This window comes from Anser anser (genome assembly GCF_964211835.1).
Source record: "Anser anser genome assembly, chromosome: 14".
NCBI lineage: Eukaryota > Metazoa > Chordata > Aves > Anseriformes > Anatidae > Anser > Anser anser.
Genome location: NC_139735.1, coordinates 12,410,196 through 12,423,580, shown reverse-complemented (window position 1 = coordinate 12,423,580; position 13,385 = coordinate 12,410,196). Strand labels below are relative to the sequence as shown.

The 13,385-nt window shown below is 53.9% G+C and overlaps 1 protein-coding gene and 1 pseudogene across 2 annotated transcripts; both read right to left on the bottom strand.

The window, feature by feature from the left end:
- Positions 1–1,748: 1,748 nt before the first annotated feature.
- LOC310881519 (protocadherin gamma-A10-like) lies at positions 1,749–8,813 on the bottom strand (annotated as a pseudogene). Its single transcript has one exon. The product of its transcript is annotated as a protocadherin gamma-A10-like (transcript).
- Positions 8,814–8,938: 125 nt separating this feature from the next.
- LOC310881551 (protocadherin gamma-A10-like) lies at positions 8,939–12,758 on the bottom strand. Its single transcript, XM_083798998.1, has one exon. It carries the CDS (start codon positions 12,459–12,461, stop codon positions 11,115–11,117), a length of 1,347 nt encoding a protein of 448 aa, XP_083655124.1. The 5' UTR covers positions 12,462–12,758; the 3' UTR covers positions 8,939–11,114.
- Positions 12,759–13,385: the final 627 nt, after the last annotated feature.

Sequence of the window (13,385 nt, the reverse complement as noted above, 5' to 3'; positions counted from 1 at the left end):
GCATAAATATGAAATTTATATTGTACAGGATCACAGGTGTGGGAGTTGTCAAGGTAATGTGTTGTGGAATGGACTTATAGCAGAACTGGTATGAGGTTAACATGGTTATGAGCATAGTGAAGTTCTCTTAGTTCTACTGCATGGCATGTAGATTTTTTTTGCACTAAATCGACTTTGAAGTAATTACCACTCTTACCCATTATTGCAGAAGCAGTCTGCTCAACTAATTGGAAAGATTATTCTTGCCATCCTTCTTGAATGAAAATTTCCTTGGCTTTCCAACAGTTTGTGACTGTCTAAATGTAATGTTCAGTTGTAACTCAGGTTGTTGTTTCTATGTCAACAACTAATATGAAACAGTTCTCCTGGCTCCATCCCACAAGCCCAATGGAACCTCCCACGCACATCTCATAGCAACCCCATAGATGAGTTCCTAAACCAAAAATTCCCCCCCCACCCCCTCCTTCTGGGTGCAGCTTCAATGAACCAGTACCTCCCCTGAAGCCTCTGAGCAGAATGCAACCATTCCGCACCCTTGCTATAGAGAAAACCTGTCTGGGCACCTGATACTGATCAGTCTCCTGATATATAAATGCAGTCCTAGAGAACAGCTGGAGATTATGGTCTTACTTTCATTCACATAAATGCATTTCTAGCAAAATGCCTGATCATACACCAGGAAACCTTGTGGCATTTGGTGTGATGGTAATAAAACCCCATGAGAGATGACCACACAGGTGTACGTGCAGGAAAGAGTAAGATGAGGGCACTCCCTGGGATCAGTTACAGCTGTACATTGTTGCTCTCAGGGCACATCTGCCCCCTCACTAGCTTTCTGCTCTTCTTTACCTTCACCTTCCTAACTTTTACAGCCTCCATCTGCACCCTTTCCCTTTCACCTGTGAGAACTGCTCTTCAGTCTTGGCTTCCTTCCTTTTCCCATCGCAGCCTGCCCTCACTTAACCTCTATTTCTTCCCCTTCTCCAACCATTACTGCAGATTTCCTTAACATTGTACACCGTATGTGTACAACGAAAGCAAACCATTGACCAGCTAAGGACACAACGACCCAACAATTTTCCAGGCTCTAAGCCTGCCTCTTATGGCATCGGTGGACAAATGAAGGGCGATGGATATCATCTACCTGGACTTGAGCAAAGCCTTTAATATGGTCCCTCACCACATTCTTCTCTCTAAATTGGAGAGGTATGGATTTGAAGGATGGACTGTTAGGTGGATAAAGAATTGGTTGGCTGGTCGCAGCCAAAGGGTTGTGGTCAACGGTCTGGGTGGAGGCTGGTCACAAGTGGTGTCCCTCAGGGGTCGGTCTTGGGACCAGTGCTCTTCAACATCTCTATCAATGACATAGATGACAGAATTGAGTGCACCCTCAGCAAGTTTGCAGATGACACCAAGCTGAGTGGTGCAGTTGAGACAGAAGTGGTCCCATGAGAACCTAATAAGGTCCAACAAGGCCAAGTGCAAGGAGTTGCACTTGGGCTGGGGCAATCCCAGGTATTTATACAGACTGGGAGAAGAAGAACTCGAGAGCAGCCCTGTGGAGGAGGACTTGGGGGTCCTGCTGGGCGAGAAGCGGGACATGAGCTGGCAGTGTGCGCTTCCAGCCCGGAAGGCAAACTATGTCTTTGGCTGCATTAAAAAAGGGGTGGCCAGCAGGGAGAAGGAGGTGATTGTCCCCCTCTACTCTGCTCTTGTGAGACCCCACCTGAAAAACTGCGTGCAGGCCTGGGGCCCCCAGCACAAGAAGGATGTGGAGCTCTTGGAATGGGTCCAGGGAAGGGCCACTAAGATGATCAGAGCGCTGGAGCACCTCTCCTATGAAGAAATGTTGAGGGAACTGGGCTTGTTTAGCTTGGAGAAGGGAAGGCTCCAGGAAGACCTCATTGAGGCCCTCCAGGAGGGGGAACACCTGTTTACATGTGTTGATAGTGATAGGACAAGGGGGAATGGTTTTAAACTAAGACAGGGGAGATTTAGGTTAGATATTAGGAGGAAGTTTTTCACTTAGAGGGTGGTGAGGCACTGGAACAGGTTGCTCAGAGAGGTTGTGGATGCCCCATCCCCAGAGGCATTCAAGGCCAGGCTGGATGTGACTCTGGGCAGCTTGCTCTAGTGGTTGGCAACCCTGTCCAGAGCAGAGGCATTGAAACTAGATGATCTTTAAGGTCCTTTTCAACCCAGGTGATTCTATGATTCTATGATTCTCTCAGCCTCCTTTCCCTGCAATCACAGAATTACCTGCACCACGGATGCCATCCTACTTCTGGCCAAATATTACACAAGACAAGGGCATTCCATTTAGTGATATCTTAAATGCAAATACATTTATTAAAGTCTTCATCTTGACAGCTATAAACATTCAAATTGTGAATAAAAACTGCTCCCCCAGTCCAGCAATTCCAACAGATCTTCATATCTTTAAGGGTTCTCTGCCACACTGATGTGTGTGGCAGCTATTTGAAACATGGGGTCCTTAAGATTCTCTTTCAAGACCATCTCAGTCTACTAAAACACTGTGCAGGCCTCCTCATTGGCTATTAGAATTCACTATCATAATTTGCTGTTACTGAGAATAGCGAGTGCTGAATGGACTAATGGAAAGATATACCGTAACCTCTGGATATTCTAACATCGAAAAGAAAATTCCAGCTATTCCCTCACCAGAGCAAGGCCCATGAAAACATGGCATATTCCTCAACACAGCTATGCTGCTACTGATAACTCAACCTACATACCTAGACAGAAGACCAGGGAAAGATAAAAATCAGACAAGCAGCAAAAGGAAGCATTCACAGAGAAAGCGTGATAGAGAAACTCACTAGGAGGGCAACATGGTCTTCTCTGCATGCAAGAAAATTCCTCCCCAGAGCAGCAAGAAATGACTCAGGCATTAAGCTAAAAGCAAAGCCCTGAAGTCTTCTTCTGGACTATACAACAGGGGATGTCATAGTAAGAAAATGTCATCAGCTCTCATCACTTTTTCCATGATGTGGCCTGCTGATCTTGAATGAAAATGAAACTTTAAATGTAAAGTCCATACTATGGGGCTTATCTCATGATAAGTCATGTGAGAAATTTGTTTCCCTTACAGACAAAAAATTGTCTCCAGATGGATGATAGGGAGATTAGGATTTCCTGCAATACAAACTTCACATTTTAAATGTAAAAGGCCTACTGAAAAATGGGAAAAGCCTAACCAGAAATGGGAAATATGAAGCACAACCTTCCTGAAAACAAAGGCCTGAGAATGGAATTACAACTAGGAAGAAACCCTACACCACAACGCAGAATATGGATGGATTAATGAGGCTTTTCACAGGTATTAGAAGCCATTATACTCAGACATCACAGATCCACATACAGAGTTTCTGTGCAGAACATTTTAACACCAGAAGATAAGCATGGCCTTGCAAGACAGCAAAATCAGGATCAAATGGTGCAAAAATGCTGCAGGAATTGGAAAAATTATGAAATCAAACTTGCTACAGAAACAGGCATTCACAATGAAATCAAATCACTGCTCAAACAATATCTGTGCTGACACACCTTTCCAGATTCAGAACCAACCTCTCAACCTCATTATTCTACATTCACAGCATTCATTTGCACCACTGTTGATAACCAGCCTCCAGCTGTATGAAGACCACTGTTAAGGGCTTATCACCCAGGGACATTTTAAGGAAGCATAACGATATCATAGCCTTTGAATGCACAGCAGTAAACTTTCAAGGTATGTATGGAAATGGCTTCCCCAGTCCAATAAATAATTACAGATCTTCAAGTCTTTTCAGGGTTCCCTACCATACTAAGGCTTAGTTTTGACACTGAAAACAAACAAGGCAAAAATGTGAAAACTGCAGGACTTGAAAAGGGCTTCACCCTCACACTTCAGAACCCATTGCTCAATCTCAACAACTACCTTGCAACACAAATTCAAGTGATAAAGCCACAACAAATTGGTTGCCAGAGCATATTCCTCCTAGCAAAGACTGATCCTTTCTTGAGAGGTCAATGCTCACACAATTCTCTTCCCTCCAAAAGTCTTTCACACACAGTACCTATGTGGCAATCTCAAACACAACTTTTATCATTCTCTTTCATGGCAAACAGTCAAACAGACATCCTGAAAAAAACTGTTGACCAGGCCATTATCCCTCCACATGCACAAAAACAGCAGCATGGATATTTCAACCAAAGTTAATGCAGAAAAGAAGACGTTGCTTAGGGTAGAGAGGAGAATTAGCCAATTGAAACATGGGGCCATTAAGATACTATTTGAAGAAGACCTGACAATACTGATCAAGCACACAGGATATTTGGATGCTACCTCTTAAACTCTTGATAAAATAAAGTGTACATTTACTCACACTAGTGAAAAACAAAAGGAAAACCAGCGTGATACATGTCTGGGGAAGAAATGAATAAGCACATTGGCAACAGAAAAAACAAACAAACAAACAAAAAAAAAAACAACACGCAAGGCTGGTTGTAGTAGAGTTGCATGAAAAAGCCCCCTCTTCTCTCCTGCCTTCCACACCAAGTGTAATGTTGGCAGTGGAACCTACACTTGTCTCCCCTGAGCAAGGAACAGCCACACACAACCTGCTATCCAAAAAAGCTATGCCTTCCTCAGAAGCAAATCTACCTGCACAGGAATGAGAGCCGGGAGGTTTCAGAAAAGAAAGGAGAAATGAAGAACAAAAGGAAATCCTGCATGATACGCGTCAGGGGAAGAAAAGAGCAACCACCTGGCAAGTGCGAGAAAAGCACAAGACCACCTGGAGTAGAGTTGATTGTGAAAATTCAGTCCCACTTCATGCCTTCTGCAGCAAATATACCGCCGGTAGCCGAGCCCGCGCTTGGCTCCCCTGACTGAGGGACAGCCACCAACAACCCTCTGCCCAATGAACCTGTGCCTTGCTCAGCAGCAAACCACCACGCCCGGGATGGAGAGCGGGAAGGGAAAGGCAAGGAGGAGGAAGGGAGGCAAGCGCCGAGACGGAGGGCGTCGGGGTGTCCGGAGCGACTCACCGGGAGGGCGTCGGGCTGTGAGCCGCGGGCGCCGGCAGCGTCTTCCCCGAGCAGCGGCGCGGCCTTGTCGGGCGGCGGCCGGGCCGGGAGGGTGTTGCAGCAGCTGTCGGCCGCCCAGCGCCGCTGGCTCTTGCGCGAGTCGGCGGTGAGCGACACCTCGTGCGAGTAGGAGTGCAGGAAGGCGCGGACGCCGTCGATGCCCACGAAGTGCGAGGCCGGGACGCCGCGCAAGGCGCCGCTGGCCGGCGGCAGCAGCTGCGAGCGGCGCCAGCGCCGCAGGCGCAGCGCCAGCAGCAGCAGCAGGAAGGCGAGGAAGAGGCAGGACACGGCCGCCACGGCCAGCACGAGCCAGCGCGTCAGGCTGCCGGCGGGCTCGGCCGGCGCCGCCGCGCTGCCCAGCTCCGAGAGCAGCTCGGCCACGCTCTCGGCCAGCACCACCGTCAGCGTGGCCGTGGCCGACAGCGCCGGCCGGCCCTGGTCCTTCACCACCACCACCAGGCTGTGCCTGGGCGCGTCGCGGGCCAGCGGCGAGCGCGCCGTGCGCACCTCGCCGCTGTGCAGCCCCACGCGGAAGAGCCCCGGCTCCGTCGCCTTGGCCAGCTCGTAGGACAGCCACGCGTTCTGCCCCGCGTCCGCGTCCACCGCCACCACCTTGGCCACCAGCGCGCCGGGCTCCGCCGAGCGCGGCGCCAGCTCCACGCCCGTCCAGCCCGCGCCCGGAGCCGCGGCCGCCGCCGCCGCCGGCGGGTACAGCACCTGCGGCGCGTTGTCGTTCTCGTCCACGATCAGCAGCCGCACCGACACGTTGCTGCTCAGCGCCGGCGCGCCGCCGTCCTCCGCCCGCACCCACAGCCCCACCTCGCGCACCTCCTCGTAGTCGAACGAGCGCAGCGCGTACAGCGCGCCCGTCTCCGCCTGCACCGACACGTAGGACGAGAGCGGCGCGCCCCGCACACGCCCCTCCGCCAGCCGGTACCGCACGCGCGCGTTCTGCCCCCAGTCCGCGTCCCACGCGCGCACCGTCAGCACCAGCGCGCCCTCGGCGTTGTTCTCGGCCAGACGGGCGCTGTAGCGCGCCTCCGCGAACACCGGCGCGTTGTCGTTCACGTCCAGCACGCGCAGCGCCAGCACCGCGCTGCTCCGCAGCGACGGCGACCCGCCGTCCGCCGCCCGCACCGTCACGTTGTACTCCGACACCTCCTCCCGGTCCAGCTCCCGCGCCGTCACCACGCTGTAGTAGCTGCCCACCGAGCTCCGCAGGCGGAACGGCACGTCCCCGACCAGCGAACACCGCACCTCGCCGTTGGCGCCCGAGTCCCGGTCCTGCACGTGCAGCAGGGCCACCACCGTCCCCGACGGCGCGTCCTCAGAGACCTCGCTCAGCGCCGACGACACAGTCAGCTCGGGCGCATTGTCGTTCACGTCGGTCACCGAGATTGAGACTGTAGCAGTGTCGAAAAGGCCGCCGCCGTCATGTGCCTGCACCTCCAGTTCGTAGGAGTCGCCTTCCTCGAAGTCCAGGCTCCTCACCAGCCTGATCGATCCCGTCTCGAGATCCACAAAAAATTTGTCTGTTTGTACGGCCGTCAATTTTGTCATCGAATACTTAACCTCGCCGTTGAGTCCCTCGTCGGCGTCGGTGGCCGTGAGGGCGAGAAGTGTGGAGCCAACGGGCACGTCCTCGGGCACGCGCACCGCGTACACCGCCTGGCTGAACACGGGCGCGTTGTCGTTGGCGTCCAGCACAGACACGCGGATGCGCGCCGTGCCCGTCCGCGCAGGCTCGCCGCCGTCACTCGCCCTCAGCACCAGCTCGTGAAACGCCGCCTCCTCCCGGTCCAGCGCCTTGGCCAGCACCAGCTCGGGACGCTTCTCGCCGTCGGCTCCCGCCTGCACGGACAGCGAGAAGTGCTCGTCGCCGCTCAGCTCGTAGCTCTGCAGGGAATTCACTCCCACGTCCGGGTCGCGAGCCTTAGAGAGGGAAAAACTCGAACCTGGAACTGTCGTTTCGCTCATTCTAAGTTCATTTTCTGCCTCTCCGAAGCTTGGCGCATTGTCGTTAATGTCCGTGATTTCCACTTCGATCTCGTAAACCTTCATCTCGCCCTCCACGATCACCTCGAAGCGCAGCACGCATCGCTCCATCAGCCGGCAAAGCTGCTCTCTGTCTAGCCTCTCCGCCGTCACCAGGTGGCCGCTGTTCGCATGCAGAGCGAAATACCGCGTCCTACCTCGGTCCAGGATGCGGGCGCCGCGGTCGCGGAGCGCCGCCGGCTGCAGCGCCAGGTCCTTGGCCACGTCGCCCACGAAAGAGCCCTTGGGCAGCTCCTCGGGCACCGAGTAGCGCAGCTGCCCCCACGCCGCCTCCCACGCCGCCACCAACACGCAGCACAGCAGCGCTCGCTGCCTCCGGCCCCAGCGCCCTTCTCTCGCCGCGCACATCTCAGCCACGGCTCCGCCGCCACCGGACGCCCGCCGATAGTTCCCCGCCGCCTCCCTGACTCTTCGCCTCCGACTCTGGCTCAGTCTCTCGCTCCGGTTTCCGTCTCCAGCTCCGACTCAGACACTCGCTTCGGCCGAGACTGTCGCTCAGGCTCTTGCTCCGGTACCCGGCCCTGGTTCCGGCCCCGCCGCCGCCCGCTCTCGCCGGTCCCTCTGCCTCGCTGCAGCTCGGCTCCGTAGCGCGGGGCCGCTCGCAGCCCGCCCGGCCGCCGAAACAGCGAGACAGCGAGCGAGCGAGCCGGGCCGCAGCGGGCGGGGCTGGCTGCAGCGCTCCGCTCCTTCCTTTCCTCCGTGGTGAACAGCGGCGCCCGGAGCCACCGCCTGGCACTGCACGCGCGGCTCACACCGAGCGCTGCTGCCCTGCCTCTTCCGCGGAAACCTTCGGTCCCCGCGAACACGGCGCCACGGTACATTCCCCTGCGATACGGTCCAGAGTCGGTGCGTTTGCTTCCGCAACACCTTGTCATCTTCGCGAAGAAGATGAAATGCATTCTGGTCTTCAGGGCGGTCATGAGCTGTCTGGGGTCAGAAGGTTCCCTATCTTCGTTCTTCTGCATTGCAAGTAGAAGTAAACAGTGCGTCTGTTTCCACATAACCTTGTCTTCTTATTTTGAATGCATCCTGGTCTTCACGGTGGTCATGCCCGGAGAGAAGGCAGACTGTTCCTCTGTCTTTCTTCGTTCTACCGCATAGCAAGTAGAATTCTTCGTGTTAATTCGACCTCTGAATAGTTGTTAGTCTTAACGCAATATTGCAGAAGCACTATGTCCTCCACGAATCGCAAACCTTATTCTTTTCCTTGTCTTTCCCACGAAGTATGACCATCTAATTTGTGTTGTCGTTCCAATGTTAACAACTGATATGAAACAGTTCCCCCTGTTAGGGTGCAGCATGAAGGAACCAGCAGCTTTCCTCAGCTCCCTGAGAAGGCTGTGCACCTCACTTCACATCCCTGCTACAGGAAAACCAGTTTGGGTACACCACTGACCAGTTTTCCCCACTATAAATGTAGTCTTTGAGACTGAAACAGATGAAGACCTGGTCTTGGTTTTATTCATTTAAATGGATTTTCAGAAAAATGCCTACCCATACAGCAGAAGAAAACCCATGGCATTCACTGTGAAGGTAGCAATGACCTACAAGAGATGACTATGGTGTTGTACAAACTGGTGTGAGAAAAAAGCAGTACCTGGGATCAGTTATCAAACAGATCCAGGTACAATCATTTGAGAAAAAGACAAAGAAAAAGCAGGAAATATCTCCAGTACTGTGGTGGTTTTACTCAGGTGAGCAGCCAAGCTCCACCACAACCGCTCTCTCACTCCCCCTCCTCAAAGGGATAGAAAATAAGATGAAAAGGGCTCAAGGGAAGTGACTCAGCATACGAAGATTAATAAAATTTATTGCCTATTACTAAGAAGCTAGAGGAGTGAGAAACAAAGAAAACAAACTAAGAACACCTTCCCCCCATCCACCCTCTTCCACCTCCTCCAACCAAGTGGCAATGGGAATGGGGGAATGAGGGTTGCAGTCAGTCTGTAGCACTGTGTCTCCACCACTCCTTCATAGTCACTCTCTTTCCCTGCTCCAACGTGGGGTCCCTTCCACGGGATACAGTCCTTCCTGAATTGATCCTGCATGGGCTTCCCACAGGCAGCAGCTCTTCAAGAACTGCTCCAAGTATGGGTCTGTACCACGGAGTCCATCCATCTGGAGTAAACTGTTCCAACATGGGTCCCCCATGGGCAGCAGCTCCTGCCAGTTCACCTGCTCCTGTGTGGTCCCCTCTTCATGGGCTACAGGTCCAGCCTGAAGTCTGCTCCGGCGGAGGCTCTCCACAGGCTGAAGCCTCCTAGAGGTAAGATCCACCTGCTGCTCCACTGTGGGCTCCTCCACGGGCTGTGGAGTGGAAATCTGCTTTGCCATGGTACACCAGGGGCTGCAGGGGGACAACATGTTCCACCATGGTCCTCTCCGCAGACCGCAGGGGGATTTCAGCTCTTGTGCTTGGAACACATCCTCCCCCTCTTTCTTCATTGGCCTCAGTGTCTACAAGGTTGTTTCTCACTCCTCACTCTCCCAGCTGCTGTTGTGCATCGTTATTTTATTTATTTTTTTTTATTTTATTTTTTCCTTTCCTAATTCTGCTTTCACAGAGGTGTAAACACCATCACTTATTGGCTCAGCTATGGGTAACAGCAGGTCCCTATGAAGCCAGCTGAAAATGGCCCTTATCTAACATGGGGCAGCTTCTGAATTCTTCTCACAAAAGCCACCCCTGCAGCCCCCCCATTACCAAAACCTTTCAACATAAACCCACTACAAGCATGAAGCATAAATCATATTTTCCTGATTCTGTCATGCAGAATCAGTGGATCTCATTCTGTACAGTAAGCACTCACATTCATGGCTAATAAATGCACATCCAGCCCTATGCAATGCAGGACATCATACAGACAGGGAAGCTTTCTGTCTCCAGTCCTCCTGGAGCTGAGAACATCTTACAGGTACCTGGCATTGGCCTGAAGCACTCCACACCAGTTCCTCTGTTTAGCCAGCATCGCACTGGAAGATCACACATAATGGGAGTGTGCAGTGCTCCAGGACCTCCTGCTGTCACTTAAAGGCAGCAACAGGTAGGAAATCATGCCTCTCTTCTTCACAACTTCCATCCTGCAAAGCAGTAGCATGTCTGTCTTGGTTATTTCTGATTATAGATATACAGTAAAAAAAAAAACAAAACAAAACAAAACAACAAAAAAAAACAGTAGCTCAGCTACTGATTCTAAATATAATGAAACAAAAACCTCCAACCGGCCCACGTGAGGCAAACAATTCTCTACATATATGGACACAACTCTGCCTGAAGAAGTCATCCTCCAGTACACTTGCAAGTCACTGACACCTCAAGCTGAATGCTCATGCAGCATATTTGGACATCCAGAGGTATTAGTTTGAAGGCACATGCAAAGAAGATTTTCATCCCATTTGGTGACATGGAGGGAAAGGTCATAGTGAATCAGGCACAGACCTTGGCACATTGCAAGGAACCAAACACTGCACAGAAAAATGTCCTGCTGACTCTTCCATCTTCATTGCTGGAAATCAGACTTCTGTCATTCCCCTGCCTGAGCACCTCTTTCTTGGGCCAAGGAACAAGAAAGAGCATCTCTAACCTTTGGTCAGTTAAGACAAGCAGGGACTACAGTATCTGTACTCAAGTGACACAGAAACAAATTCTGCCATTCCTTGTGATCTGGGGAGTGTTTTCAGGTCAGTTCCTTCCCTTCCAAATGTGGTCCTGAAGACTGGAACAGTTGAAGATTCTGGTCTTGCTTTCATTTCACTTCAATTTCCAACAAAATACCTACCCATACACCTGAAGAACATCCAATGGGAAGGAAACAAAGCCCCTTTGGTGACAAGCACATGGGTGCACATGCAAGCGTAAGACAACAGTACTTAGAATCAGTTAGAGCTCTAGATCAACGCTTCCAAGGGACACCTGCTCACACACCACTCTTCTGATGTATTTTTGCTTTCTTCCTCATAGGTGGTAGTTACTCCAGCCTGCACCCTTTCACCTCAGAGACCTCCCTTACATAGGCACTTTTAAGCAAATACTTTATTCTCAGGGAAACATTACTGCCTCTAAAGATGGGGACACCATGATCAGAACAGAAATGGTGCAGACCTTGGCACCTGGTATGAAACGTGTATGAATAACGGAACGGCACGTCGCCGACCAGCGAACACCGCACCTCGCCGTTGGCGCCCGAGTCCCGGTCCTGCACGTGCAGCAGGGCCACCACCGTACCCGACGGCGCGTCCTCCGAGATCTCGCTCAGTGCGGACGACACAGTCAGCTCGGGCACGTTGTCGTTCACGTCTGTAACCGAGATCGAGACTGTAGCCGTGTCGGATAGGCCGCCGCCATCCCGTGACTGCACCCCAAGCACGTAGGAGTCGCCTTCCTCGAAGTCCAGACTCCTCACCAGCCTGATCGACCCCATCTCGGGATCCAGGTGGAAGATTTCCGATGCTATGTCCGTCGCTGTCTTAAGCGAGTATTTCACATTCGCGTTGAGTCCCTCGTCGGCGTCGGTGGCCGTGAGGGTGAGGAGCGTGGAGCCAACGGGCACGTCCTCGGGCACGCGCACCGCGTACACCGCCTGGCTGAACACGGGCGCGTTGTCGTTGGCGTCCAGCACAGACACGCGGATGAGCGCCGTGCCCGTCCGCGCAGGCTCGCCGCCGTCGCTCGCCCTCAGCACCAGCTCGTGAAACGCCGCCTCCTCCCGGTCCAGCGCCTTGGCCAGCACCAGCTCGGGACGCTTCTCGCCGTCGGCTCCCGCCTGCACGGACAGCGAGAAGTGCTCGTCGCCGCTCAGCTCGTAGCTCTGCAGGGAATTCACTCCCACGTCCGGGTCGTGAGCCTCGGCCAGAGGAAAGCGCGACCCGGGAGCTGTAGACTCACTCATTTCCTCCTCCAGATGTACTTCGTTGAAGCTTGGTGCGTTGTCGTTAATGTCTGTGATTTCCACTCCGATCCCGTATATTTTCATCTCACTCTCCACGATCACCTCGCAGCGCAACACACATCGCTCCACTAGCCGGCAAAGCTGCTCTCTGTCTAGCCTCTCCGCCGTCACCAGGTGGCCGCTGTTCGCGTGCAGAGCGAAATACCGCGTCCTACCTCGGTCCAGGATGCGGGCGCCGCGGTCGCGGAGCGCCGCCGGCTGCAGCGCCAGGTCCTTGGCCACGTCGCCCACGAAAGAGCCCTTGGGCAGCTCCTCGGGCACCGAGTAGCGCAGCTGCCCCCACGCCGCCTCCCACGCCGCCACCAACACGCAGCACAGCAGCGCTCGCTGCCTCCGGCCCCAGCGCCCTTCTCTCGCCGCGCACATCTCCGCCACGGCTCCGCCGCCACCGGACGCCCGCCGACAGCTCCCCGCCGCCTCCCCGACTCTTCGCCTCCGACTCTGGCTCAGTCTCTCGCTGCGGTTCCCGTCTCCAGCTCCGACTCAGACGCTCGCTTCGGCTTGGACTGTCGCTCCGGCTACTGCTGCGGTACCCGGCCCCGGTTCCGGCCCCGCCGCCGCCTCGCTGCCGTACGGCTCCGCAGCGCGGGGCCGCTCGCAGCCCGCCCGGCCGCCGACACAGCGAGCGAGCGAGTGAGCAAGCGAGCCGGGAGCTGCTGCGGCCGAGCGAGCCGGGCCGCAGCGGGCGGGGCTGGCTGCAGCGCTCCGCTCCTTCCTCTCCTCCGTGGTGAACAGCGGCGCCCGCAGCCGCCGCCCGGCACTGCACGCGCGGCTCACACCGACCGCCACCGCCATGCCTCTTCCGCGGAAACCTTCGGTCCCCGCGAACACGGCGCCACGGTACATTTCCCTGCGAAGCGGCCCAAAGTCGGTGCGTTTGCCTTCGCAACTCTTTCTCTTTTTCGAGAATAAGATCGAATGCATTCTAATCTTCATGGCAGTCATAAGCAGAGTGAAGGCGGAGGGGTCCTCTGGCTGTCTTCATTCTACAGCATAACAAGTAGTATTATTAGTGTTAATTCGACCTCTGAATAGTTTTTAGTCTCAACCCTGTGTTGCAGAAGCACCATGTCCTCCACGAATCCCAAACGTTATTCTTCCTCTCCTTCTTGATTGAAAGTTTCCTTTGCTTTCCAACAACGTTTGGCAGTCTAACTTTTGTTGTCTTTCCAGTGTTAACTACCACTATGAAACTCTTCCCCCTCTAGGGGTGCAGCATGAAGGAACCAACAGCTCCCCTCAGGTCTCTGAACAGGCTGTGGACCCACTCCACATCCGGGCTACTGAGCA